The sequence below is a fragment of the Balaenoptera physalus genome (genome assembly GCF_965194825.1).
Source record: "Balaenoptera physalus genome assembly, chromosome: 1".
Classification (NCBI taxonomy): Eukaryota; Metazoa; Chordata; class Mammalia; order Artiodactyla; family Balaenopteridae; genus Balaenoptera; species Balaenoptera physalus.
Genome location: NC_138882.1, coordinates 118087328 through 118113751, shown reverse-complemented (window position 1 = coordinate 118113751; position 26424 = coordinate 118087328). Strand labels below are relative to the sequence as shown.

Genomic DNA, 26424 nt, shown 5'->3' with positions numbered 1-26424 from the left:
GTAGGGAGATCAAAGCAAAATGGAATTCTTATTATACTGCCATTTAGAAGTGAAAGCATTCAGGAAAGCAGAAACTTCCCATAAGGTTTTACTCTGACAATGTTCTATCAGTGGATGGCATTTCCTTCATCTCTAATAATCAAACTTTTAGAAAAAAAAGACATAATTTATGGATTCAAAGGGACCACTGAAACTATCAATAGCTATGAATCTCTTTAAGTTACCAAAATGTGAAGTGTACAGATGTGAAAAATAATATATTGGATGTTTCTTAAAAAGTGAAATAGAAAATCCTTACCTTGTCAATAAAATCTCAGCTTAAATGGCAGCCTCTTAGCCATTCTACACCACATCAGCCTAGGATAATTCTCTGCAAAGCACTTTCTGTTTGTTTGGCTGACCACTCACTCATTCATTCGATAATTTAATGTAAGCGCCATGAACAGGGGGACCTGGTGCGTTTAGTTCACCACTGTCTTCTCTGGCACATAGGAGGCACGTGATAAATAAATGTGTCAAATGACTGAATGAATACATAAAATCACATTATAAATTAATGATTTAAGTGAACTATTTATGATGAGTCCTTTTATGAAATACTGATTCCTTTGTAAAGTAAATAATTACCTCTTATGTTTTACGCCTTTCAAGTGAAAGACCAGGTTTTCTTAAATCAAGAAATGCCTATTCTTTGGTCATTAATAGTTCTGTTCAGGAATAAAATATTAATTGGATTAGGCAGTAGGGCTAGTTCTGAGGAAAGGTATTACCAAACAACAGTGACTATGTTGAACAATCTTCATTCAGTATCATAGAGTTACTTGATTTAGGACAATGTATTTTTCAGAAAATAAATGCCCATTTATTTAAATTCAACCTAATTTATTTGGTATTAAGGAAAGTATAAGTAAAATTCTTTCTTGCAAGTAGAAAAGTGAGAGAAACGTCTTCTACCTTCTTCAGATAAATGGGGTTGGGGAGCTGGGAGGGGAGCAAACAGGACTAGGAGTCAGGATACCTGGATTCTAACCCTTATTTTTGATACTAAAAAAAGGTTTCTATCCTTGGACAATTCCCTGACCCTTGGTGGGCCTTAGTTTCCCCATATTTCAAAACAGATGAATAAATGAATCCTTGGTTTCAAGGTAATCTCAGAAAGTACTGTAAGTCAGTGGCTGGTTGTGTGTGACCTCAGACTGCAGGTCTTGGGAGATTCCCCCCAGGTTGGGTGAGCCACACCCTCTGGCCACCACACCTCAATACCCATTCCCCTTTGAAAGTTGACACTAAATCTACCTGTTTTCATCTGGAAATCCCAAAGCCTAATTCCCACCTCTTCTTCCCTGTTTTCTGCAGCACATTACCGCCATAATGCAATGTATTGCCTGGAAACTGACCCAGCCCTTCATTTCTCTTCCACTTTCCAAACTTTCTACTGTGTCTTTTGGAACAGCTGCACCATTCTCAGCAAATCCCATTACATCTTTGTTTTCAGAGTGTTCCTTGTACCTCCTAGCTTGAACTGAAACCTTATTGCTCCCTGAAGATACCACTCCTATATGCCTCAGTGTCAGCTTTTGCTTGTATATGCCCCACTTATCTCTTTCTTACCATCTATTTTACCATCACCAGACTACTACTTCCCTCATCTGCCTCAATGATATTATCTTCTGGCCTGCTGATAACTCCTTGTCATTCATTAGAGATTTTGTCATTAGGCACACAGTTTTCTTCTCAACTCTAAATACTGTGATCATCCCAGGTAATTCCCATGTCTTCAGAGATGGCCCATCCAACAACTGACAACCCTGTGCCCATCGCTCTTCTCTTCCATCCCACCCTAGGCACTCTCTCCTATAGTCACACCCTGCACCTTGCCATTACCTCAATCTGGTCTAATTCCAAAACAATTAGTTGAAGTATTCTGATCTTTGACCATAAACTACCTATCCTTCCAATTTGCTTACTTATTCCAATGATTACTATTCTTAAATATCATCAAGATCTCTAGGAGGCTGCCTCTCCTTTTCTCAATCAGCCCTCACCTTCCTTTATCTTCCAATTTAGACACCAGTTCCACTGCTTCAATAATGTTCTTTACAATGCCCTAGCTCCCCCTGTCTGTCTTTTATAGATAGGCATCTATAAAACCCTGGCCCTGGATGAACTCAATTACAGTGTCTGTTTTTCCTATGGCCCATGAAGCTGCGGACTGCTGGAGAAAATCACAAAGGATAGGATTGGTTTCACCACAAATTATGGTCATTAATCTCAAATTGACCCCCAACACTCTCCAGCATTTCTACTATATTCTATAGGTAGAGGATGGCAGAATATACCCCCCCCCCCCCACCAAATTGCCACTTTGGCCTAAGGATTATTGGGAGCTAAAGGCACTGGAAAAACAGCCGAGGCAAGAAGAGTGATCTGATCTCCCCCTTTCTTCCTGAAAACAGGAGATAAAATTCCCATGTGAAAGATACCTGCCCTATACTGGGAAAAAAGAAACACTCTTAGACAGGGAGTTAAAGCTGAGAGAATTCTGTGCAAACAGACCTTGTTAAAATAATTCTTATCTTCCTTTAGTCTCCCCATATTTTTGGGTTACTTTTCCACAATGGCCTCTCTTTGTTCAATCTAGCACAAAAGCACTTGGTTTTGCTACTTCTTTGGGTCTTCATTTCCTTGTGAAAGCTCCTGTGTCACATAGAACTTTTATCAAATGTGTGCTTTTCTCCTGTTAATCTGTGTTATGTCAGTTTAATTCTTGGGCCCACCCAAAAGCCAGAAGAGAATAGGCAGTATTTCTCTCCCATAGTACAAAATGATTATTTAAATTTTTCCCACACACCTCTAACATAAAACCCTCTTTAGTCTAAGCAGATGACCTTGCTCTCTATCACAGAGAAAATAGAAGCCATCAGATGCGAACTCTTTCAACCTACCCACATCTAAAAAATCAAACCTAAAAATATTCCTTTTTTCTTCCTACTATAATAAAGGAAGTGACCCTGCTACAAAAGGACAGTCCCTCCTCCCATGACTTAGATGTCATTCCTCTCCCCTCCACAGAGACTTTGCTCCATTGATTATTACCCCTCTCCTCGGCATATTCAGCTTTCCTTGCTCAAGTCCCTTCTAGTTATTGGGTTGGCCAAAAAGTTTAAGGTAAAAATAAAAGACACATTATTCATTTTCACCAAGAACTTCATTGAACAACATATTCACTGTTTTGTTCCACAACCTTCTGCCATTTTACAGGCAACTTCATAATTCCATCTTCCCAAAACTTTTTATCTTTTTGAGCAAAGAACTGTTCCAGGTGCCTTTTACAGTCTTCGAGGGAATTAAAATTTTTTCCATTAAGAGAATTTTGTAAAGACCAAAATAAATGGAAAGCCAAAGGTACAATGTCTGGTAAATACGGCAGATGAATCAGAACTTCCCAGCCAAGCTGTTTTTGTCTGGTCATCAAAGAAACATGTGGTCTTGCATTACCCTGATGGAAGATCATGCGTTTTCTGTTGACTAATTCCGGACGCTTTTTGTCAACTGCTGCTTTCAGTTGGTCTAATTGGGAGCAGTACTTGCTGGAATTAATCGTTTGGTTTTCTGGAAGGACCTCATAATAGAGGACTCCCTTCCAATCCCACCATATACACAACATCACCTTCTCTAGGTGAAGACCGGCCTTTGATGTGGTTGCTGGTGGTTCATTTCCCTTGCCCCACGATCTCTTCCGTTCCACATTATTGTACAGTATCCACTTTTCATTGCCTGTCCCAATTTGTTTTAAAAACGTAACGTTTTCATTACGTTTAAGTAGAGAATTGCATGCGGAAGTATGGTCAAGAAGGTTTTCTTCCCTTAACTTATGTGGAACCCAAACATCAAAGTGATTCACATAACCAAGCTGATGCAAATGATTTTCAATGCTTGATTTGGATATTTTGAGTATGTCGGCTATCTCCCGCATGGTATAACGTTGATTGTCCTCAATCAATGTCTCGATTTGATCACTATCAACTTCAACTGGTCTACCCGACCATGGAGCATCGTCCAGCGAGAAATCTCCAGCACAAAACTTCACAAGACACTTTTGACACGTTCAGTCAGTCACAGCACCTTCTCCATACACTGCAGAAATTTTTTTTGCACTTAGGTTGCGTTTTTACCTTTCTTGAAACAATAAAGCATAATATGCAGAAAATATTGCTTTTTTCTTCCATCGTCAATATTAAAATGGCTATACAAAAATCCACCAATTTTGATAAGTTTTTAAAAAATGCACGCTGATATGACAGCTGTCACAATACAATCTAATAAAATTGTTTCGAATGAAGTTAAAGACAACTAAGTGCTACTACAGCCATCTTATTGAAAAAAACCGAACTTTTTGGCCAACCCAATGAAAACACATCATTTTATTAACTGTCCCCTTTCCTCAATCTATACTCCTTAACCCAGCGCAATCTGAGTTTTGTACCCATCATTCCAGAGGCAGCTCTTGTGCAAGTCAATTTTGACATTCATATTCTTAAATTCACTGGACATTTTGCAATTCTCACTTTCCTTGAGCTCTCTGCAGCTTTAGATCAGCTGGTCAAGCCCTGTCTCCTCCCAGAAACACCACTTTCCCTTGGCTTTTGACCTATGACAATCTTTCATTTTCCCAAACTTAAATGACAGAATTCCTCAATGCCCAGATCTTTTTTCTTCTCACTCATTACTCTCTCACTAGGTAATTTCATTGTAAAAGGAACTGTGAGGGCACCAGTGAATTATTGGCTCCAAAGAAATCTAAGCAGGCTGATAGATACAGATTCAGAACCCCTGAAGCTTTTTTTCTTCTGTACTTTAAATAAACATTTTTTGAGCAGCACTTTTCTAAAGCAATTAACATTCCATATGCATATTTACCGAGAAGCTAAATGAATAAATTGGGATGTCACTGAAAAGCTGGACAAAATCAAAAGGTATATGGCTTTTCATTTTAAACAATATTTTCACTGTTTCATTTATACTTAAAACCAGTGTTCTGTGAAGAAAATCAGGAAATTGTGAATCAGGGTGATCTAGTAAACCTGATTATGGCATATTATACATAAGATAAGCTCCGTAGTCATATACGCATGATCAATAGAAAATTAAACTATTTATTATCATTGGCGTAGACTGTTTAAAATGAAGATACAGAAGATATGTGTGGCACAGCTTGGGGGGACCTGAAGCTGAGAAGGCTGATGGATTGTTGGAGAATCCAGAGCTAAAAGATGAGTAAAGCAGTCAAGATGAATTGTAAAAAGTTTGAAACTCTGGACTTAAACACAGATAATCAATACATAACCACTTTGCATATGTGGAGGAGAGGTAGGAAAAGATTTAGTGAATTTCACAAAGTGCAGATGTTCAGGTTAACAGCAAGCTCAAGGAAGATTAATGTGAGGTGACTGCAAAAAGGCCTAGTGCTAATGAATGCACAACCCAGGTTAAGAGTCTGACCCAAGGAAAGTTTATTTCCACCTCACGCTCTACCTGTTGGTCCACTTCTAGAATGTTTATAAGGCTTACTGATACAACAGAGGGCATATAGGAGGTGAACAAGGTACTGGCGGGGGAAGTACAGTGGGAATAAGCCTCAAAGCCACGTCACTGAAACAAGAATGGAAAAAATCAGCCATACTGAGCCGGCACAAGACTTAAGTTAGGAGACATGATCCTGAAATTGCTGAAAAGCTGTTTTGTGAAAATGGGATTCGTGTAATTAATTATAAATTTCTGCAGAGGTAAGGAATCTGGCTGTCCGGTTTAAGTTGTCACGAGTTTGGTTTCAGCCCCACGTGAGTTAAAACTTTGTAATGGTGGGTGTGCAGCCCGGTGTGGAAGGAGCCAGCTGCCCGGCTGCGCCCTCAAGTAGCAGCGGAGGAGCCGCGCGCCAGCAAGACGGAAGAATGTCCGTACTGGGTGGGGGGCTCCAAAAGCAACAGATTGGGCCTCTTTTCTCTTTTATCTAAAAACTATGGGTTCCACTAAGAGTCACTTATGTGGCAAGTGAGCAGCCTTTGTTCCCTTTTTTTAATTGAGAATCCCGATTACGGATAAACTGGAGTCGGTGTCAGCTTCCCACACCGTTTACAAAATGCCCAAATTGCAAAAATGAAGCGCAAAAGGAGCAGACGAGGACCGGGGTCCAAGGGACCCCACCCTAGAAGACCAGTCACCTCAGGGCCATCCCCTCTCCGGAGCAAGCAAACTCTGAAATTCCAGCGCTGACCCTCTGCTACCAGCCCTGTGGTCCGCCAGGGCCCGGGGGTCAGCGGCCCAGGCCCGCGCTCCCGCCTCAGCTCCGGAAGGCGAGTCCGAATGCTGAAGGAAATCCAGCCCTGGCTCTTCCTCCCAGCCCGCCAGGCGCGCGGCACGGCGAGCGCACCCCAGCTAGGCCTCTCTCCCTCCCTCCCAGCCTCCCTCCGCGCGGCTCCGCACCCGAGACCACTGCCGTCACCACCACCAAGTGCCCGCCTTGCGCCCCACTCACACCCCTCGCGCGAACAGCTCGCTTCCCTGAGTTCCAGTCCCGCGAGGTCTCGAGAGCCTGATGGGGCGGGACTCGGACGTGGGGGCGGAGCCTGGACGGGATTGACTGTGGGGTCGGAATTCCAAACGCCGATTGGCTGAGGGGTAGGCCGGGGTAGCGGACTGGACGCAACTGGGCGGGCGTGGAGATGGGGGCGGTGAAAGGCGCCGGGCACAGGAGAGTAAGGGGGCGGGATGGAGGTGCGCGGGGATGTGGCCGGGGATTGGCTGTGGGGTCTAGACTCGGGCGCGATGTGCTGTGAGGACAGCCGGGAATCCGGACTGGACTTGGCAGGTGGAGGTGCGGAGCCGGATCAGGGCCGTGCAATAGACGCGGGTCTGGGTAAGGGGTGGAATGGGGCGGAGGCTTGTATATGGTCGGGATTGGATATGAAATTGAGGTCTAATTGGATGTATGTGACCTATTGATTTGGGGTGGGTCATAGGACAAAGGATTGATTTGGAAGAAAAGGCAAGCTGTGAGGTCACAGGGCTTAGGTGAGCGGAAGGCTGTAGTTTGAATGATGTTAGAAGGTGCCAGAGAGGGCAAGGCTAAAGAGAGTGTGCGAAAAGTTTTGTAGATGTATTTATCACCTATGATGGTGGAGAGGGGGAAAAAAAAGGAACTTTACTTTCCTGAACAGTAAAACGAATTCGATCAGAGAACTGAGAATGGAATAGGGTATGAAACTGAGAAGGAAAATAAGTGACACTTTAAACGTGAAGAAGAAGAATCAGCTAAGAGAAAAAGGAACACCAGAAATTACTCCTTTATTGAGGGCAGTGTTAGCAAAAGGAGAGGTTCTGGTAAGAATTAGGTTTCATAACTAGATTTTCCTTATCTCCTAATTTAAGAAAATGAGAGGATAGAAGGAGTTGGTGGGCAGTAGCTTGTTATTCAACTGCAGAGGAAAGAACAAAGATACTCTCTGGTTGAAGGAATCTACTCTGCAACTAGGTACTGCGAGATTCAGAAGATGATTAAGTGAATGGAGAGATGCTTGTGTACAATAGGGACAAGTATTTGAGCTTGTATTGGGTGATTCGGAGGGGAGGGTTCAAGGAAATGGAGATTCATGCTGTTTTGGGTGCTGTCTGGAAGTGGGGGTGATTATTAGATTGGGCATCATAATACATCTTATGTAGAAGAAGGGAGGAAAGTTTCAAGGCTAAGTCTGTAGTTGGTAAAGAAGCAATGGTTTTGCTAGCCGGGAGAAGAGGAGGTTTGCTATTTTTGTAGTTTGCAGTGACCTTGTTTTTATTTGAGTTTAGGCAAGTTTATTGAGTGATCTTATCTGTTGTCTCATTTCATCATAATCAGAGAGTGACTGATGTTAGTGTTCTGTTGGATTTTCATATTTTACAGGGGAACACCAGGTCTAGTTCCTAACAATACCAAAGCCTTAAGGGTAAGTGTCAGTTCAGTTCCTGATGCCAGGTACTGCTTATCTTTTTCTCATATTTAACAAATACATGAATTGAAAACAGAGGTTTGGAGGCTTCTGGGGGAAATGAGGCAGAGAAAGTGAGTGCCTCAAACCTTAAAGAGGAAGAAACAGGCAACAGGCAAGTAAGGATATACAATGACTTCAGATGGTGATAAGCGCTATGGAAAGAAGCAATGAGGGGTGGAGACTGCAGATAGTTTAAATACGATAGTCAAGATAGGCTTTTTTTGAGAAGGTAACATTTGAACCAGAATTGAATGATAAAGACACAACTTTGCAAAAAATGATTCTGGATAGGAATATAGCAGTTGAAAAGGCTCTGATATGAGAATAAACTTGGCATGCAAGGAATAAGAAAGAGGCCAGTGTGTCTAAAGCACTGTAATCCAGGGAAAAGTGCTTCCAGATTAGGGTGGAGAGGAAAGCAGGGACCAGATCATGCAGAACCTTGAAGACCACAGATAGTTTCGATTTTATATTGAAGTAGCCATTGGAAGATCTTAAGCAGAGGAATAATATAATCTTAATTACATTTTAAAAAGACACTCTAGTTGCTTTGGAGAAGAGACTTGCAGGTAGGCGAGAGTAGAAGCAGGAAGGAGGAGGTTAGGAGGCTGTTAGTGGGAGATATGATGTTGTCTGGGCTAGGGCGGTGGCAGAGGAAGAAAAGGGGGCTAGGGTCACAACGTTCATTCTGCTGGCATTCACTTATTCCTCTTTTTCAGCTCTACCACTCCACAGCCACCTCTGCCTAGTTTCTCCTAATTCAGACACTCTCTGTTTACCCTCTTCAGAGTATAAACTGCCAATCTCTTGCTGAGGTGAAGGAGGAAATTTGGTGGGGATGTGTGAATTTGCAGTGTGGATCTGAGGATCTAGCTGTTTCTTAGAAAGGCCTTTAAATGACCCTCGTGTTTTTAGTCCTGAACCTTTGGAGAGTTCTGTGGAGGTAGATCTAGTTGCTTTTTTGGCTTTCTTTGTGATGAATCTGGGATTCAGCTTTTTTTTTTTTTTTTTAATAAATTTATTTATTTATTTATTTATGGCTGTGTTGGGTCTTCGTTTCTGTGCGAGGGCTTTCTCTAGTTGCAGCAAGTGGGGGCCACTTCATCGCGGTGCACGGGCCTCTCACTATCGCGGCCTCTCTTGTTGCGGAGCACAGGCTCCAGATGCGCAGGCTCAGTAATTGTGGCTCACGGGCCTAGTTGCTCCGCGGCATGTGGGATCTTCCCAGACCAGGGCTCGAACCCGTGTCCCCTGCATTGGCAGGCAGATTCTCAACCACTGCGCCACCAGGGAAGCCCGGGATGCAGCTTTTTTGAATCTGCTGTCAGTTTCTACCTGCCTGTTTGCTTTCTAAGGTCTATAAACTTGTTGTCACTGTCTTTCCCCTTGTTCTTTTTCTCACAGGCTTATGGCTTGAAAGAACCCCCTCACTGTTATTTCAGTGTGGTTTAAGTAGAGAGAGAGAGTATAAATATGTTTGATTTGCCATCTCTTGTTGTTGTTATTGGTTTACATGCACATTCATTCAATGATTGGAAGACCAAATGCTGGGCATTCAAATACTTTGTTCATATGCCAAGCTTTGTGTTATTCTTTATACTCATGTTGGCTTTTAAAACAGAAATGTAAGTGACTCCTTGGAATTAATAGCTAAAGGCTGTGCTTTTCTTATATCTTGTGCTCATTTGTTTTCTGAATAAAAAGACAGTATCTCCCTTTTAAAGTCTTTTCCACTTTCTCATACAGAGGGCTAAAAATATTCTGAAATACAGCAGAGAGAAGGCAGTATAGCTTAGTTGGCAAGCCAACCTGTCTGGTTCAGATCTCAACTCTGCAATTTTCTAGCTGTGTAAACTTGGGCAAGTTACTTCATTTCTCTGTGTTTCAATTTCCTTATCTGTAAAATGTGTGTAATAGAACCTTACTTATAGTGCTATTTTAAGGATTAAATGACTTCATAGACCAAAAAAAAAAAAAACAGAAAGAAAACCTTAGAACTGTGCTTGGTTCTTACTAAGTACTATACAATTTTTCCTTAAGAAAAAGGGAAAGAGAATCTTTAGGATGGGGCTGCTAGTTATGCCGCAGTATTTAGTATTCTTTTCTTCTATAGCAATACAACCCCCAAATTTCAGCAGAGTATATGAGTGCTTGGTATAAAGACTGGATTTCCAGTCTCTGTTTTAGCTGGGTGGGAGCCATATGACTAAATTCTAGCCAATGGGATATAAGTGGAGGCTGTATGTGCTGCTTCCAGGAAATGTCTTGAAGGATCATATGCCCTTATTGCTCCCTCTGTTTGTGGTTTCCCTGACAGTTTGAGTACAGACAAGTTGGCTACCACCCTCTTGCACCACCAGGTAGAATCTTCAAGTTGAAGATGGTAGAACAATAGTATGGGAGACAAGGAGCCTGAGCCCTGATATCATGACGCTACCACTCTAGCTCCAGACCTACTGTATTGACATAAGAGAGAAATCAACCTCAATTTTGTTTAAATCTTTTGTATAGGTTTCCTGATATGCAGTCATAGTACTGCTGTGATGGTTTACTGACTCCTCTCATTTGCTTACCAAAGGCATCTCACTTTACTTTACATGGACCTTGCAGGTGACAATAGAATGGCAGAGAGGAGAACAAAGTGGAAGATATAAGCAATGCCTTATTATCTGGAATAATAAGGCCACTTCTCAAGCAGCATCTGTCCCTTGTAGGTATTAAGGGTCAGGCAGGTAGAACTACATTCTTCCTTTACTCATAATACTCAAGCAGTACTAGGAAGGACCTGCTCCAGGAAAAAATGACAATTAAGTCTGGGTCTGTAAGTTCCTAAACCGTTTTCCATCTGACACTCCTGCTATAGTTATGTTCTTGAAAGTTGCTGAGAGTAAATCTTAAGTGTTTTCAACATACACACACACACACAGAGACATATACACACAGAAAAGAGTTAACTATGTTAACTGTGTGAGGGGATGTATGTGTTAATTATCTTGATCTTTGTAATCATTCTAAAATGTATATATATATGGAATTACCGTGTTGTCTACTTCAAATATATACGATTATATCTGTCAAAAAGAGTTATGTTTAGAGGACAGACAGCAGAAACAAGAAAAACTACAATTCTGCAGCCTGTGGAACGAAAATCGCATTCACAGAAAGATAGACAAAATGAAAAGGCAGAGGGCTATATACCAGATGAAGGAACAAGATAAAATCCCAGAAAAACAACTAAATGAAGTGGAGATAGGCAACCTTCCAGAAAAAGAATTCAGAATAATGATAGTGAAGATGACCCAGGACCTCAGAAAAAGAATGGAGGCAAAGATCGAGAAGATGCAAGAAATGTTTAACAAAGACCTAGAAGAATTGAAGAACAAACACATAGAAAAATTAAACAACAAACACACAGAAATGAACAATACAATAACTGAAATGAAAAATACACTAGAAGGAATCAGTAGCAGAATAACTGAGGCAGAAGAATGGATAAGTGACCTAGAAGATGGAATGGTGGAATTCACTGCTGTGGAACAGAATAAAGAGAAAAGAATGAAAAGAAATGAAGACAGCCTAAGAGACCTCTGGAACAACATGAAACACAACAACATTCACATAATAGGGATCCAGAAGGACAGGAGAGAGAGAAAGGACCCGAGAAAATATTTGAAGAGATTATAGTTGAAAACTTCTCTAACATGGGAAAAGAAATAACCACCCAAGTCCAGGAAGCACAGAGAGTCCCAGGGAGGATAAACCCAAGGAGAAACACGCCAAGACACATAGTTATCAAACTGACAAAAAATTAAAGACAAAGAAAAATTATTGAAAGCAACAAGGGAAAAAGGACAAATATCATACAAAGGAATCCCCATAAGGTTAACAGATGATTTCTCAGCAGAAACTCTACAAACCAGAAGGGAGTGGCACAATATATATAAAATGATGAAAGGGAGGAACCTACAACCAAGATTACTCTACCCAGCAAGGATCTCATTCAGATTCAATGGAGAAATCAAAAGCTTTACAGACAAGCAAAAGCTAAGAGAATTCAGCACCACCAAACCAGCTCTACAACAAATGCTAAAAAAATTTCTCTAAGTGGGAAACACAAGAGAAGAAAAGGACCTACAAAAACAAACCCATAACAATTAAGAAAATGATAATAGGAACATACATCTTGATAATTACCTTAAACATGAATGGATTAAATGCTCCAACCAAAAGACACAGGCTTGTTGAATGGATACAAAAACAAGACCCATATATATGCTGTCTACAAGAAACCCACTTAAGATCTAGGGCCACATACAGACTGAAAGTGAGGGGATGGAAAAAGATATTCCATGCAAATGGAAATCAAAAGAGAGCTGGAGTAGCAATACTCATATCAGATAAAACAGACTTTAAAATAAAGAATGTTACAAGATACAAGGAAGGACACTACATAATGATCAAGGGATCAATCCAAGAAGAATATATAACAATCATAAATATAGATGCACACAACATAGCACCTTAGTACATAAGGCAACTGCTAACAGCTATAAAAGAGGAAATCGACGGTAACACAATAATAGTGGGGGACTTTAACACCTCACTTACACCAATGGACAGATCATACAGACAGAAAATTAATAAGGAAACACAAGCTTTAAATGACATAATAGACCAGATAGATTTAATTGATATTTATAGGACATTCCACCCGAAAACAGCAGATTACACTTTCTTCTCAAGTGCACACGGAACAGTCTCCAGAATAGATCACATCTTGGGTCACAAATCAAGCCTTGGTAAATTTAAGAAAATTGAATCATATCAAGTGTCTTTTTGGACCACAACGCTATGAGATTAGAAATCAATTACTGGGAAGAAAAATGTAAAAAACACAAACACATGGAGGCTAAACAATAAGTTACTAAATAACCAAGAGATCACTGAAGAATTCAAAGAGGAAATCAAAAAATACCTAGAGGGGAGGAGAGAAGATGGCGGAAGAGTAAGACGCGGAGATCACCTTCCTTCCCACAGATACAGTAGAAATACATCTACACGTGGAACTGCTCCTACAGAACACCCACTGAATGCTGGCAGAAAATGTCAGACCCCTCAAAAGGCAAGAAACTCCCCCCGTACTTGGGTAGGGCAAAAGAAAAAAGAAATAACAGAGACAAAAGAATAGGGACGGGACCTGCACCAGTGGGAGGGAGCCATGGAAGAGGAAAGACTTCCACGCACTAGGAAGCCCCTCCACGGGCAGAGACTGCGGGTGGCAGAGGGGGGAAGCTTCGGAGCCATGGAGGAGAGCACAGCCACAGGGGTGCGGAGGGCAAAGCGGAGAGACTCCCGCACAGAGGCTCAGTGCCGAGCAGCACTCACCAGCCCGAGAGGCTTCTCTGCTCCCCCGCCAGGGCGGGCGGGGCTGGGAGCTGAGGCTCGGGCTTCGGGCAGATCGCAGGGAGAGGACTGGGGTTGGTGGCATGAACACAGCTTGAAGGGGTTAGCACACCACAGCTGGCTGGGAGGGAGACCGGGAAAAAGTCTGCAGCTGCCGAAGAGGCAAGAGACTTTTTCTTGCCTCTTTGTTTCTCGGCGCGCAAGGAGAGGGGATTCAGAGCGCCGCCTAAAAGAACTCCAGAGACGGGCGTGAGCCGCGGCGATCAGCGCGGGCCCCAGAGACGGGCGTGAGATGCTAAGGCCGCTGCTGCCGCCTCCAAAAAGCCTGTGTGCGAGCACAGGTCACTCTCCACACCACCCCTCCTGGTAGCCTGTGCAGCCCGCCACTGCCAGGGTCCCGTGATCCGGGGACAACTTCCCCGGGAGAACACACTGCGCACCTCAGGCTAGTGCAACGTCACGCTGGCCCTCTGCCGCCGCAGGCTCGACCCGCCTCCTCTGTACCCCTCCCTCCCCGCGGCGTGAGTGAACCAGAGCCCCCGAAGCAGCTGCTCCTTTAACCCCGTCCTGTCTGGGCGGGGAACAGACGCCCTCAGGCAACCTACACGCAGAGGCGGGTCCAAATCCAAAGCTGAACCCCGGGAGCTGTGCGAACAAAGAAGAGAAAGGGAAATCTCTCCCAGCAGCCTCAGAAGCAGCGGATTAAAACTCCACAAACAACTTGATGTGCCTGCATCTTTTGAATACCTGAATAGACAACGAATCATCCCAAATTCAGGAGGTGGAGTTTGGGAACAGGATATATTAATTTTTCCCCTTTTCCTTTTTTTGTGAGTGTATATGTATATGCTTCTGGGTGAGATTTTGTCTGTATAGCTTTGCTTTATAATAGCTTTATTTTACTTCACTATATTATAGCCTCTTTCTTTCTTTCTTTCTATTTTTTCTCCCTTTTACTCTGAGCCGTGTGAACGAAAGGCTCTTGGTGCTCCAGCCAGGCATCAGGGCCGTGCCTCTGAGGTGGGAGAGCCAACTTCAGGACACTGGTCCACAAGAGACCTCCCAGCTCCACGTAATACCAAACAGCAAAAATCTCTCAGAGATCTCCATCTCAACATCAAGACCCAGCTTCACTCAACGACGAGCAAGCTACAGTGCTGGACACCATATGCCAAACAACTAGCAAGACAGGAACATAGCCCCATCCATTAGCAGAGAGGCTGCCTAAAATCATAATAAGGCCACAGACACCCCCAAATACACCACCAGACATGGACGTGCCCACCAGAAAGACAAGATCCAGCCTCATCCACCAGAACTCAGGCACTAGTTCCCTCCACCAGGAAGCCTACACAACCCACTGAACCAACCTTAGCCACTGGGGACAGATACCAAAAACAACGAGAACTATGAACCTGCAGCCTGTGAAAAGGAGACCCCAAACACAGTAAGATAAGCAAAATGAGACGACAGAAAAACACATAGCAGATGAAGGAGCAGGGTCAAAACACACCAGACTTAACAAATGAAGAGGAAATAGGTAGTCTACCTGAAAAAGAATTCAGAATAATGATAGTAAGGATGATCCAAAATCTTGCAAATAGAATAGACAAAATGCAAGAAACATTTAACAAGGACGTAGGAGAACTAAAGAGGAACCAAGCAACGATGAAAAACACAATAAATGAAATTAAAAATACTCTAGATGGGATCAATAGCAGAATAACTGAGGCAGAAGAAAGGATAAGTGACCTGGAAGATAAAATGGTGGAAATAACTACTGCAGAGCAGGATAAAGAAAAAAGAATGAAAAGAACTGAGGACAGTCTCAGAGACCTCTGGGACAACATTAAATGCACCAACATTCAAATTATAGGGGTCCCAGAAGAAGAAGAGAAAAAGAAAGGGACTGAGAAAATATTTGAAGAGATTATAGTTGAAAACTTCCCTAATATGGGAACGGAAATAGTTAATCAAGTCCTGGAAGCACAGAGAGTCCCATACAGGATAAATCCAAGGAGAAACACGCCAAGACACATATTAATCAAACTGTCAAAAATTAAATATAAGGAAAACATATTAAAAGCAGCAAGGGAAAAACAACAAATAACACACAAGGGAATCCCCATAAGGTTAACATCTGATCTTTCAGCAGAAACTCTGCAAGCCAGAAGGGAGTGCCAGGATACACTTAAAGTGATGAAGGAGAAAAACCTACAACCAAGATTACCCTACCCAGCAAGGATCTCATTCAGATGTGATGGAGAAATTAAAACCTTTACAGACAAGCAAAAGCTGAGAGAGTTCAGCACCACCAAACCAGCTTTACAACAAATGCTAAAGGAACTTCTCTAGGCAAGAAACACAAGAGAAGGAAAACACCTACAATAACAAACCCAAAACAGTTAAGAAAATGGGAATAGGAACATACATATCAATAATTACCTTGAATGTAAATGGATTAAATGCTCCCATCAAAAGACACAGGCTGGCTGAATGGATACAAAAACAAGACCCATATATATGCTGTCTACAAGAGACCCACTTCAGACCTAGAGACACATACAAACTGAAAGTGAGGGGATGGAAAAAGATATTCCATGCAAATGGAAATCAAAAGAAAGCTGGAGTAGCAATTCTCATATCAGACAAAATAGACTTTAAAATAAAGACTATTACAAGAGACAAAGAAGGACACTATATAATGATCAAGCGATCGATCCAAGAGGAAGGTATAACAATTGTAAATATTTATGCACCCAACATAGGAGCACCTCAATACATAAAGCAAATACTAACAGCCATAAAAGGGGAAATCGACAGTAACACAATCATAGTAGGGGACTTTAACACCCCACTTTCACCAATGGACAGATCATCCAAAATGAAAATAAATAAGGAAACACAAGCTTTAAATGATACATTAAACAAGATGGACTTAATTGATACATATAGGACATTCTAAAAACAACAGAATACACTTTCTTCTCAAGTGCTCATGGAACATTCTCCAGGATAGATCATATCTTGGGTCACAAATCAAGCCTTGGTAAATTTAAGAAAATTGAAATCGTATCAAGTATCTTTTCCGACCACAACGCTATGAGACTAGATATCAATTACAGGAAAAGATCTGTAAAAAATACAAACACATGGAGGCTACACAATACACTACTTAATAACGAAGTGATCACTGAAGAAATCAAAGGGGAAATCAAAAAATACCTAGAAACAAATGACAATGGAGATATGACCACCCAAAACCTATGGGACGCAGCAAAAGCAGTGCTAAGAGGGCAGTTTATAGCAATACAAGCCTACCTCAAGAAACAGGAAACATCTCGAATAAACAACCTAACCTTGCACCTAAAGCAATTAGAGAAAGAAGAACAAAAAAACCCCAAAGCCAGCAGAAGGAAAGAAATCATAAAGATCAGGTCAGAAATAAATGAAAAAGAAATGAAGGAAACAATAGCAAAAATCAATGAAACTAAAAGCTGGTTCTTTGAGAAGATAAACAAAATTGATAAACCATTAGCCAGACTCATCAAGAGAAAAAGGGAGAAGACTCAAATCAATAGAATTAGAAATGAAAAAGGAGAAGTAGCCACTGACACTGCAGAAATACAAACGATCATGAGAGATTACTACAAGCAACTCTATGCCAATAAAATGGACAACCTGGAAGAAATGGACAGATTCTTAGAAATGCACAACCTGCCAAGACTGAACCAGGAAGAAATAGAAAACATGAACAGACCAATCACAAGCACTGAAATTGAAACTGTGATTAAAAATCTTCCAACAAACAAAAGCCCAGGACCAGATGGCTTCACAGGCGAATTCTATCAAACATTTAGAGAAGAGCTAACACCTATCCTTCTCAAACTCTTCCAATATATTGCAGAGGGAGGAACACTCCACAACTCATTCTATGAGGCCACCATCACCCTGATACCAAAACCAGACAAAGATGTCACAAAGAAAGAAAACTACAGGCCAATATCACTGAAGAACATGGATGCAAAAATCCTCAACAAAATACCAGCAAACAGAATCCAACAGCACATTAAAAGGATCATACACCATGATCAAGTGGGGTTTATCCCAGGAATGCAAGGATTCTTCAATATACACAAATCAATCAATGTGATACGCCATATTAAGAAATTGAAGGAGAAAAACCATATGATCATCTCAATAGATGCAGAGAAAGCTTTCGACAAAATTCAACACCCATTTATGATAAAAGCCCTGCAGAAAGTAGGCATAGAGGGAACTTTCCTCAACATAATAAAGGCCATATATGACAAACCCACAGCCAACATCGTCCTCAGTGGTGAAAAACTGAAACCATTTCCACTAAGATCAGGAACAAGACAAGGTTGCCCACTCTCACCACTATTATTCAACATAGTTTTGGAAGTGTTAGCCACAGCAATCAGAGAAGACAAAGAAATAAAAGGAATCCAAATCGGAAAAGAAGAAGTAAAGCTGTCACTATTTGCAGATGACATGATACTATACATAGAGAATCCTAAAGATGCTACCAGAAAACTCCTAGAGCTAATCAATGAATTTGGTAAAGTAGCAGGATACAAAATTAATGCACAGAAATCTCTTGCATTTCTATACACTAATGATGAAAAATCTGAAAGTGAAATTAAGAAAACACTCCTGTTTACCCTTGCAACAAAAAGAATAAAATATCTAGGAATAAACCTACCTAAGGAGACAAAAGACCTGTATGCAGAAAATTATAAGACACTGATGAAAGAAATTAAAGACGATACAAATAGATGGAGAGATATACCATGTTCCTGGATTGGAAGAATCAACATTGTGAAAATGACTCTACTACCCAAAGCAATCTACAGATTCAATGCAATCCCTATCAAAGTACCACCTGCACTTTTCACAGAACTAGAACAAAAAATTTCACAATTTGTATGGAAACACAAAAGACCCCGAATAGCCAAAGCAATCTTGAGATGGAAAAATGGAGCTGGGGGAATCAGGCTCCCTGACTTCAGACTATATTACAAAGCTACAGTAATCAAGACAGTTTGGTACTGGCACAAAAACAGAAATATAGATCAATGGAACAGGATAGAAAGCCCAGAGGTAAACCCATGCACATATGGTCACCTTATCTTTGATAAAGGAGGCAAGCATATACAGTGGAGAAAAGACAGCCTCTTCAATAAGTGGTGCTGGGAAAATTGGACAGATACATGTAAAAGTATGAAATTAGAACACTCCCTGACACCATGCACAAAAATAAACTCAAAATGGATTAAAGACCTAAGTGTAAGGGCAGACACTATCAAACTCTTAGAGGAAAACATAGGCAGAACACTCTATGACATACATCACAGCAAGATTCTTTTTGACCCAGCTCCCAGAGAAATGGAAATAAGAACACAAATAAACAAATGGGGCCTAATGAAACTTAAAAGCTTTTGCACAGCAAAGGAAACCATAAACAAGACCAAAAGACAACCATCAGAATGGGAGAAAATATTTGCAAATGAAGAAACTGACAAAGGATTAATCTCCAAGATTTACAAGCAGCTCATGCAGCTCAACAACAAAAAAACGAACAACCCAATCCAAAAATGGGCAGAAGACCTAAATAGACATTTCTCCAAAGAAGATATACAGATTGCCAACAGACACGTGATAGAATGCTCAACATCATTAATCATTAGAGAAATGCAAATCAAAACTACAATGAGATATCATCTCACACCGGTCAGAATGGCCATCATCAAAAAATCTAGAAACAATAAATGCTGGAGAGGGTGTGGAGGAAAGGGAACACTCTTGCACTGTTGGTGGGAATGTAAATTGATACAGCCACTATGGAGAACAGTATGGAGGTTCCTTATAAAACTACAAATAGAACTACCATACAACCCAGCAATCCCACTCCTGGGCATATACCCTGAGAAAACGATAGTTCAAAAAGAGTCATGTACCAAAATGTTCATTGCAGCTCTATTTACAATAGCCAGGACATGGAAGCAACCTAAATGTCCATCAACAGATGAATGGATAAAGAAGATGTGGCACATATATACAATGGAATATTACTCAGCCATAAAAAGAAATGAAATGGAGGTATTTGTAATGAGGTGGATGGAGTTAGAGTTTGTCATACAGAGTGAAGTAAGTCAGAAAGAGAAAAACAAATACAGTATGCTAACACATATATACGGAATCTAAGGAAAAAAAAAAAAAAGGCCATGAAGAACCTAGTGGCAAGACGGGAATAAAGACACAGACCTACTAGAGAATGGACTTGAGGATATGGGGAGGGGGAGGGGTGAGATGTGACAGGGTAAGAGAGTGTCATGGACATATATACACTACCAAATGTAAAATAGATAGCTAGTGGGAAGCAGCCACATAGCACAGGGAGATCAGCTCGGTGCTTTGTGACCACCTAGAGGGGTGGGATGGGGAGGGTGGGAGGGAGGGAGATGCAAGAGGGAAGAGATATGGGAACATATTGTATGTGTATAACTGATTCACTTTGTTATAAAGCAGAAGCTAACACACCATTGTAAGGCAATTATACTTCAATAAAGATGTTTAAAAAAAACAAAAGAATTATTAAATAAACATATTTGACAAAAAAAAAAAGACAACATGGTACTTGCACAAAAACAGAAATATAGATCAATGGAACAGGATAGAAAGCCCAGAGATAAACCCACACACCTATGGTCAACTAATCTATGACAAAGAGGCAAGGATATACGATGGAGAAAAGACAGTGTCTTCAATAAGTGGTGCTGGGAAAACTGGACTGCTACATGTAAAAGAATGAAATTCGAACACTCCCTAATACCATACACAAAAATAAACTCAAAATGGATTAAAGACCTAAATATAAGACCGGACACTATAAAACTCTTAGAGGAAAACTTAGGAAGAACACTCTTTGGCATAAATCACAGCAAGATCGTTTTTGACCCACCTCCTAGAGTAATGGAAATGAAAACAAAAATAAACAAATGGGACCTAATGAAACTTAAAAGCTTTTGCACAGCAAAGGAAACTATAAACAAAATGAAAAGACAACCCTCAGAATGGGAGAAAATATTTGGAAACAAATCAATGGACAAAGGATTAATCTCCCAAATATATAAACAGCTCATGCAGCTCAATATTAAAAAAAAAATCCAATCAAAAAATGGGCAGAAGACCTAAATAGACTTCTCTCCAAAGAAGACATACATATGGCCAAGAGACACATGAAAAGCTGCTCAGCATCACTAATTATTAGAGAAATGCAAATCAAAACTACAATGAGGTATTGCCTCACACCAGTTAGAATGGTCATCATCAGAAAATCTACAAACAACAAATGCTGGAGAGAGTCTGGCGGAAGGGGAACCCTCTTGTACTGTTGGTGGGAATGTAAATTGATACAGCTACTATGGAGAACAATATGGAGCTTCCTTAGAAAGCTAAAAGTAGAATTACCATATGACCCAGCAATCCCACTACTGGGCATATACCCTGAGAAAACCATAATTCAAAAAGACACATGCACCCCAATGTTCATTGCAGCACTATTTACAATAGCCAGGTCATGGAATCAACCTAAATCCCCATCAACAGACGAATGGATAAAGAAGATGTGGTACCTATATACAATGGCATATTACTCAGCCATAAAAAGGAACAAAATTGAGTCTTTTGTAGAGACGTGGATGGACCTAGAGACTGTCATACAGAGTGAAGTAGGTCAGAAAGAGAAAAACAAATATCATATAGTAACACATATATGTGGAATGTAGAAAAATGGCACAGATGAACTGGTTTGCAAAGTGGAAATAGAGACACAGATGTAGAGAACAAACATATGGACACCAAGGGGGGAAAGTGGGGCTGGGGGTGGTGGTGGTGGGATGAATTGGGAGATTGGGATTGACATATATACACTAATATGTATAAAATAGGTAACTAATAAGAACCTGCTGTATAAAAAAAAAAGTTATGTTTAGTTTTCAGCCTCATGTAGCTATTTAAAATGGAATATTTTGAGTATGCATATGTATTATTACTGTAAATTAATGCTTTTCAGCCAGGTAATTATAGCTGTACAAACCTTAGCTTAAATATTTCAAAAACTGTAGTAGAAATTGTTCATTTGCCCACAGAAAGGTTGCCCAGCGTAACTGTGTATCTATTTATCTATCTGTTCGCCTGCCTGTGTATCTTTTCACATACACATTTGGCTGGATTTATACCAATTCAACTGTTAGTATTGGTTACTCAATATGAGAAAGGCTTCACAGTCTTTGAACAATTTTTTAAAAGAGAAAATGAATTTTGACTTTACAAATCAGTTGGTTAGAAAAAATTCATTCAAAACATGGGTTCCCTATGTAACATATAACAATAAAAATTGTGCTGTGGAAACACTGACAAGTACTATGCCCTCCAAAACATGGATTAGGTTGTGGCTTCTGGCTAATGTGTGTTAAAAAATGCTGCTACACAAGTAAGTATCACTGCCTTAGAACCTGGTAGAAATTGCTCTTCTCAGGAAGGTGTTGTGTTCCTTTATCATTCTGACTTTACCTCTGGAATTCGTACCTCTGGAATTTGTGGCTCACACTGGAGCTTTTCAGCTTTCAGAGCCCTCTAGGCAGGTTCTCAGCTCCTGGAGGATCTCTATGGCTACTGACCTTTGCTCCCTCAATTTGTTGTGGTGTGCAGTGTCCTTTTGGCACTGCTGCTGGTCCAAAGTCAGTACTGCATGCTTTATGCCAGGTAGATCCCCAAAGCAGTGGCAGGAACATAAATTGACACCAGGTTCTCTAGGTCTCTAAAGAAGGGATAATGACGAAATCCTTTGTGGGGAGAAAGGAGAAGATGCCTTTCTAAATAGTACAAGAATACAAATAACTATCAAATTCTAGAAACATTCAATATGACTTTAGATAATCAAATGGTAAACTTTCAGGGAAAAGCATCAGGAATGAGGTTGGGATGATAAATGCTGTATATAAGATAGTCATTCATGTGTTTAAAAATACTTATTGTATGGAGGGTTTACTATGTGCCTGACGGCCTTCTAGATCCTGCTGATTCCATGATGAACAAAACAGAGAATGTTTCTGCCCACGTGGAGCTTATATTCTACTGAGGGAGACAGGCAATAAATATGAACAAATTTAGGTGATATCAGGTAGTGATAAAATACTGTGAAGAAAAATTAAAATACTTGTATTGGCCACTAGATGGAGCTCATTGCTCTCTTCATTTCTTTCACCAATCGCCTGAAAAAGAGAAGCTGAGTGCATGATACACTATTATCATGTTATGTTTTGGGGCCAGGTGATAGACCCTTTGTTTCCTCAGTTTGTCTCTCTTCCTATTTCTCCCTCCCAATTTGGATTTTTTTTCCTACCAATTGATTGATAAGGGGAAACATGGTTAAGACGTATTAAGGCATCGTCTCAAGATATCTTGGTATAGGTGGATTAGATCAACTCCTTCCTAAATCATAGAAATCCTCTCCCCTCAGTTTCCTGGGTATTTAACTTCCTGCATTTATCTGTTTAATATCTGTATTCACCATTAGACTGTTAGCTCCTTAAGAGAGAGACTTCAACTGTGTTTCTCAGTCCTTGGCAGAGTACAAATCTTTTGAATAGATGAATCCCTTTAGTCTGAGCAATTCCTGATTTCCAGGTAGTCTCATTTAACTTAATAGGGGGATCGTTCTGGAGTTAGGTTGGAAAAAAATCTCCACAATAAAAACTGGGTGAGTTTGCCTGTCTTGTGTTCTATGACTGCCTCTCTGTCAAGGACCTCCCAGTGGATGGGAAGAGTGGGATATGTGTGTTTGTATATGATAGGCAAATTATTTGGCATTCTGAGTTTCTGCCCATATTTTTTCCTCTTTCTGTTTGAATAAAAGCCCAATGCAACAATGGATGTATTTCTAGCCCATTGGTTAAGCTCATTTGAACTTAACCAATGTTAGGCACATGCTTTTGTCAGGGTTAACTCTAGAAAAAGCATCTTAAACCTTCTACTCTTTAGAGAGTGGAAGGGTCATTGTGAAAACCACTAGGGAGATGGAATCTATCCTATAATCTCTTGGCCTTAGATTGGTTTTCAACATTTATACATGTTTTGTTAGGTTTACGCCTTAAGTATTCATTTTTGGTAGCTATTGTAAATGGTATTAATTGTTCAGTTTTGGTCTACTGTGGTTCATTGCTTGTATATAGAAATACAATTGAAGGTAGATTTTTGTGTGTTGATCTTGTGGGTTACAACCTTGTTAAACTCACTTATTAGTTCTAAGAGGTAGATTTCCTGGGACTTTCTATATGGATGATCTTGTTGTCTGAAAATAAGGACATTTTATTTTATCCTTTCTGATCTATATGCCTTTTATTTCTTTTTCTTGCTATATTATGCTAAGACTTTCAGTATAACTTTGAACTAGACTGGTGAGAGCAGACATCCTTGCTTTTTCCTTTAGTAGGGGCCAAGCACTCAGTTTTTGATCATTAAATATGATGTTAGCTATAGGTTTTTTATAGATGCCTTTTATCAGCTTGAAGAAGTTCATTTTTACTCTAGTTTGCTGGGAGTTTTATCATGATAGGTGTTTTGTCAAGGTTTTTCTGCATCTATTTATATAATTAAGTGGTTTTCTTTCTTCAGACTTTTAGTAGGGCGAATTGCATTAATTGATTTTTTAACTACTCTTGCATTCACAGAAGGAACCCCACTTGGTCGAGATGCATTATGTTTATATATTGCTGGATTTGACTTGCTAATATTTTGTTGAGGATTTTTGCATATATTTTCATGAGGATAATGGTCTGTAGTTTTCTGTTTTTTGTACTGTTTTTGTCTGATTGTGGTATCAGAATAATGCTTCCCTTGTAGAATGAGTCAGGAAATCTTTCCTCTTCCATTTTGACTTGGTGTCATTTTTTTCTTTAAATGCTTGATAAAATTCACCATTCATAAGGGACCATCTGGCTTGTAGAATTGTTTTCCAAAAGTTTTTAAATGGTTTTATTGAGGTATAATGGACATACAAAGAGCTACATACATTTAATGTAAAATTTGATGAGTTTGCACATATGCAAACACACATGATACCATCTCTACAATCCAGGTAGTTGACATTTCCAACACCTCCCATAACCTCCCCCCACCTCCCTTTTTGTTTGCCGTAAGAACACTAAAAATGTGTTCTACTCTCTTAACACATTTAAAATGCACAATAGCATACTTTTAACTATAGGCATTATGTTGCACAGCAGATCTCAAGAACTTATTCATCTAGCATAACTGAAACTTTATACCCTTTGGACAATAAGTTCCCATTCTCACCCCTTCCCCAACTCCCTGCCTACCACTATTATATTCTCTGTTTCTATGAGTTTGATGATTTTAGATACCTCATATAAGTGAAGTCATAAAGTATTTGTCCTTTTGTAACTGGTTTATTTCACTTAGCATAATGTCCTCCAGGTTTATTCACGTTGCAAATGGCAAACTTTCCTTCCTAATTAAGGCTGAATAATATTCCTTGTATGTATCTATCACATTTTCTTTATCCAATAATCTGTTGATGGACACTTAGGTTGTTTCTATATCTTGGCTGTTGTGAATAATACTACAATGAAAGTGAGAATGCAGATATCTCTTTGAGATCCTGATTTAAACTCTTTTGCATATATACCCAGAAGTGGGATTGTTGGAACATACAGTAGTTCTATTTTTAATTTTTGTGAGGAACGCCCACACTATCTCCATAGCTGATGCACCATTTTACATTCCTACTAACAGTGTTTGAGGGTTAAAATTTCACCACATCCTTGCCAACACTTGTAATCTTGTCAGGTTTTTAAAAAATAGTAACCATCTAATAGGTAAGAAATGATATCTCATTGTACTTTTAAAATCTTACTTATTTATTTATTTACATCTTTATTGGATTATAATTGCTTTAAAATGTTGTGTTATTTTCTGCTGTATAACAAAGTGAATCAGCTATATGTATACATATATCCCCTCCCTCCCACCCTCCCCATCCCACCCATCTAGGTCGTCACAAAGCACTGAGCTGATCTTCCTGTGCTATGCAGCAGCTTCCCACTAGCTATCTATTTTACACATGGTAGTGTATACATGTCAATGTTACTCTCTCACTTCTTCCAGCCTCCCCTTCCCCCCATGTGTCCTCAAGTCCATTACCTACATCTGTATCTCTATTCCTGCCCTGCCACTAGGTTCATCAGTACCATTTTCCTAGATTCCATATATATGCATTAATATATGGTATTTGTTTTTCTCTTTCTGACTAACTTCACTCTGTATGACAGACTCTAGGTCCATCCACCTCACTACAAATGACTCAGTTTCATCCCTTTTTATGGCTGAGTAATATTCCATTGTGTATGTGTATGTATATATATATATATATATATATATATATATATATATATATATGGCAAATTTTCTTTATCCATTCATCTGTTGATGGACATTTAGGTTGCTTCCATGTCCTGGCTATTGTAAATAGTGCCTTGAACTATTTATAATGAACTATTAATAATGAGCATTGTAGCACATGTCTCTTTTTGAATTATGGTTTTCTCAGGGTATAATGCCCAGTAGTGAGATTGCTGGGTCATATGGTGGTTCTATTTTTAGTTTTTTAAGGAATTTCCATACTGTTCTCCATAGTGGCTGTATCAATTTACATTCCCACCAACACTGCAGGAGGGTTCCCTTTTCTCCACACCCTCTCCAGCATTTCTTGTTTGTAGATTTTTTGATGATGGCCATTCTGACTGGTGTGAGGTGATACCTCACTGTGGTTTTCATTTGCATTTCTCTAATGGTTAGTGATGTTGAGCATCCTTTCATGTGTCTGTAGGCCATCTGTATATCTTCTTTGCAGAAATGTCTATTTAGGTCTTCTGCCCATTTTTGGATT

At 40.1% G+C, this 26424-nt stretch overlaps 1 protein-coding gene and 1 long non-coding RNA gene across 14 annotated transcripts in view; one reads left to right on the top strand and one right to left on the bottom strand.

The window, feature by feature from the left end:
- KYAT3 (kynurenine aminotransferase 3) overlaps nt 1-6626 on the bottom strand; it is a 53478-nt gene extending 46852 nt beyond the window's left edge. Inside the window, exons 1-3 of one of the 13 annotated variants that reach the window (XM_082477744.1) lie at nt 6538-6626; nt 628-707; nt 299-523 (exon numbers count right to left, since the gene is read on the bottom strand). Coding sequence is in view for 1 of the 13 variants with exons in the window: in XM_082477734.1 (XP_082333860.1) it covers nt 6222-6232 (11 nt within the window). In the remaining 12 variants the exon portion in view is untranslated. Of the gene's footprint in view, nt 1-298; nt 599-627; nt 708-2556; nt 6161-6221; nt 6430-6483 lie in introns of those variants that run through there. The other 12 variants (XM_082477743.1, XM_082477742.1, XM_082477748.1 and 9 more) reach the window with 12 other exon arrangements.
- A 77-nt stretch (nt 6627-6703) lies between these two features.
- The window catches only part of LOC309636551, a 64192-nt gene continuing 44471 nt past the window's right edge, over nt 6704-26424 (top strand). The window contains exons 1-2 of the long non-coding RNA XR_014250069.1: nt 6704-6874; nt 7940-7982. This is a non-coding gene — a long non-coding RNA (uncharacterized lncRNA). The remainder of the gene's footprint in view (nt 6875-7939; nt 7983-26424) is intronic.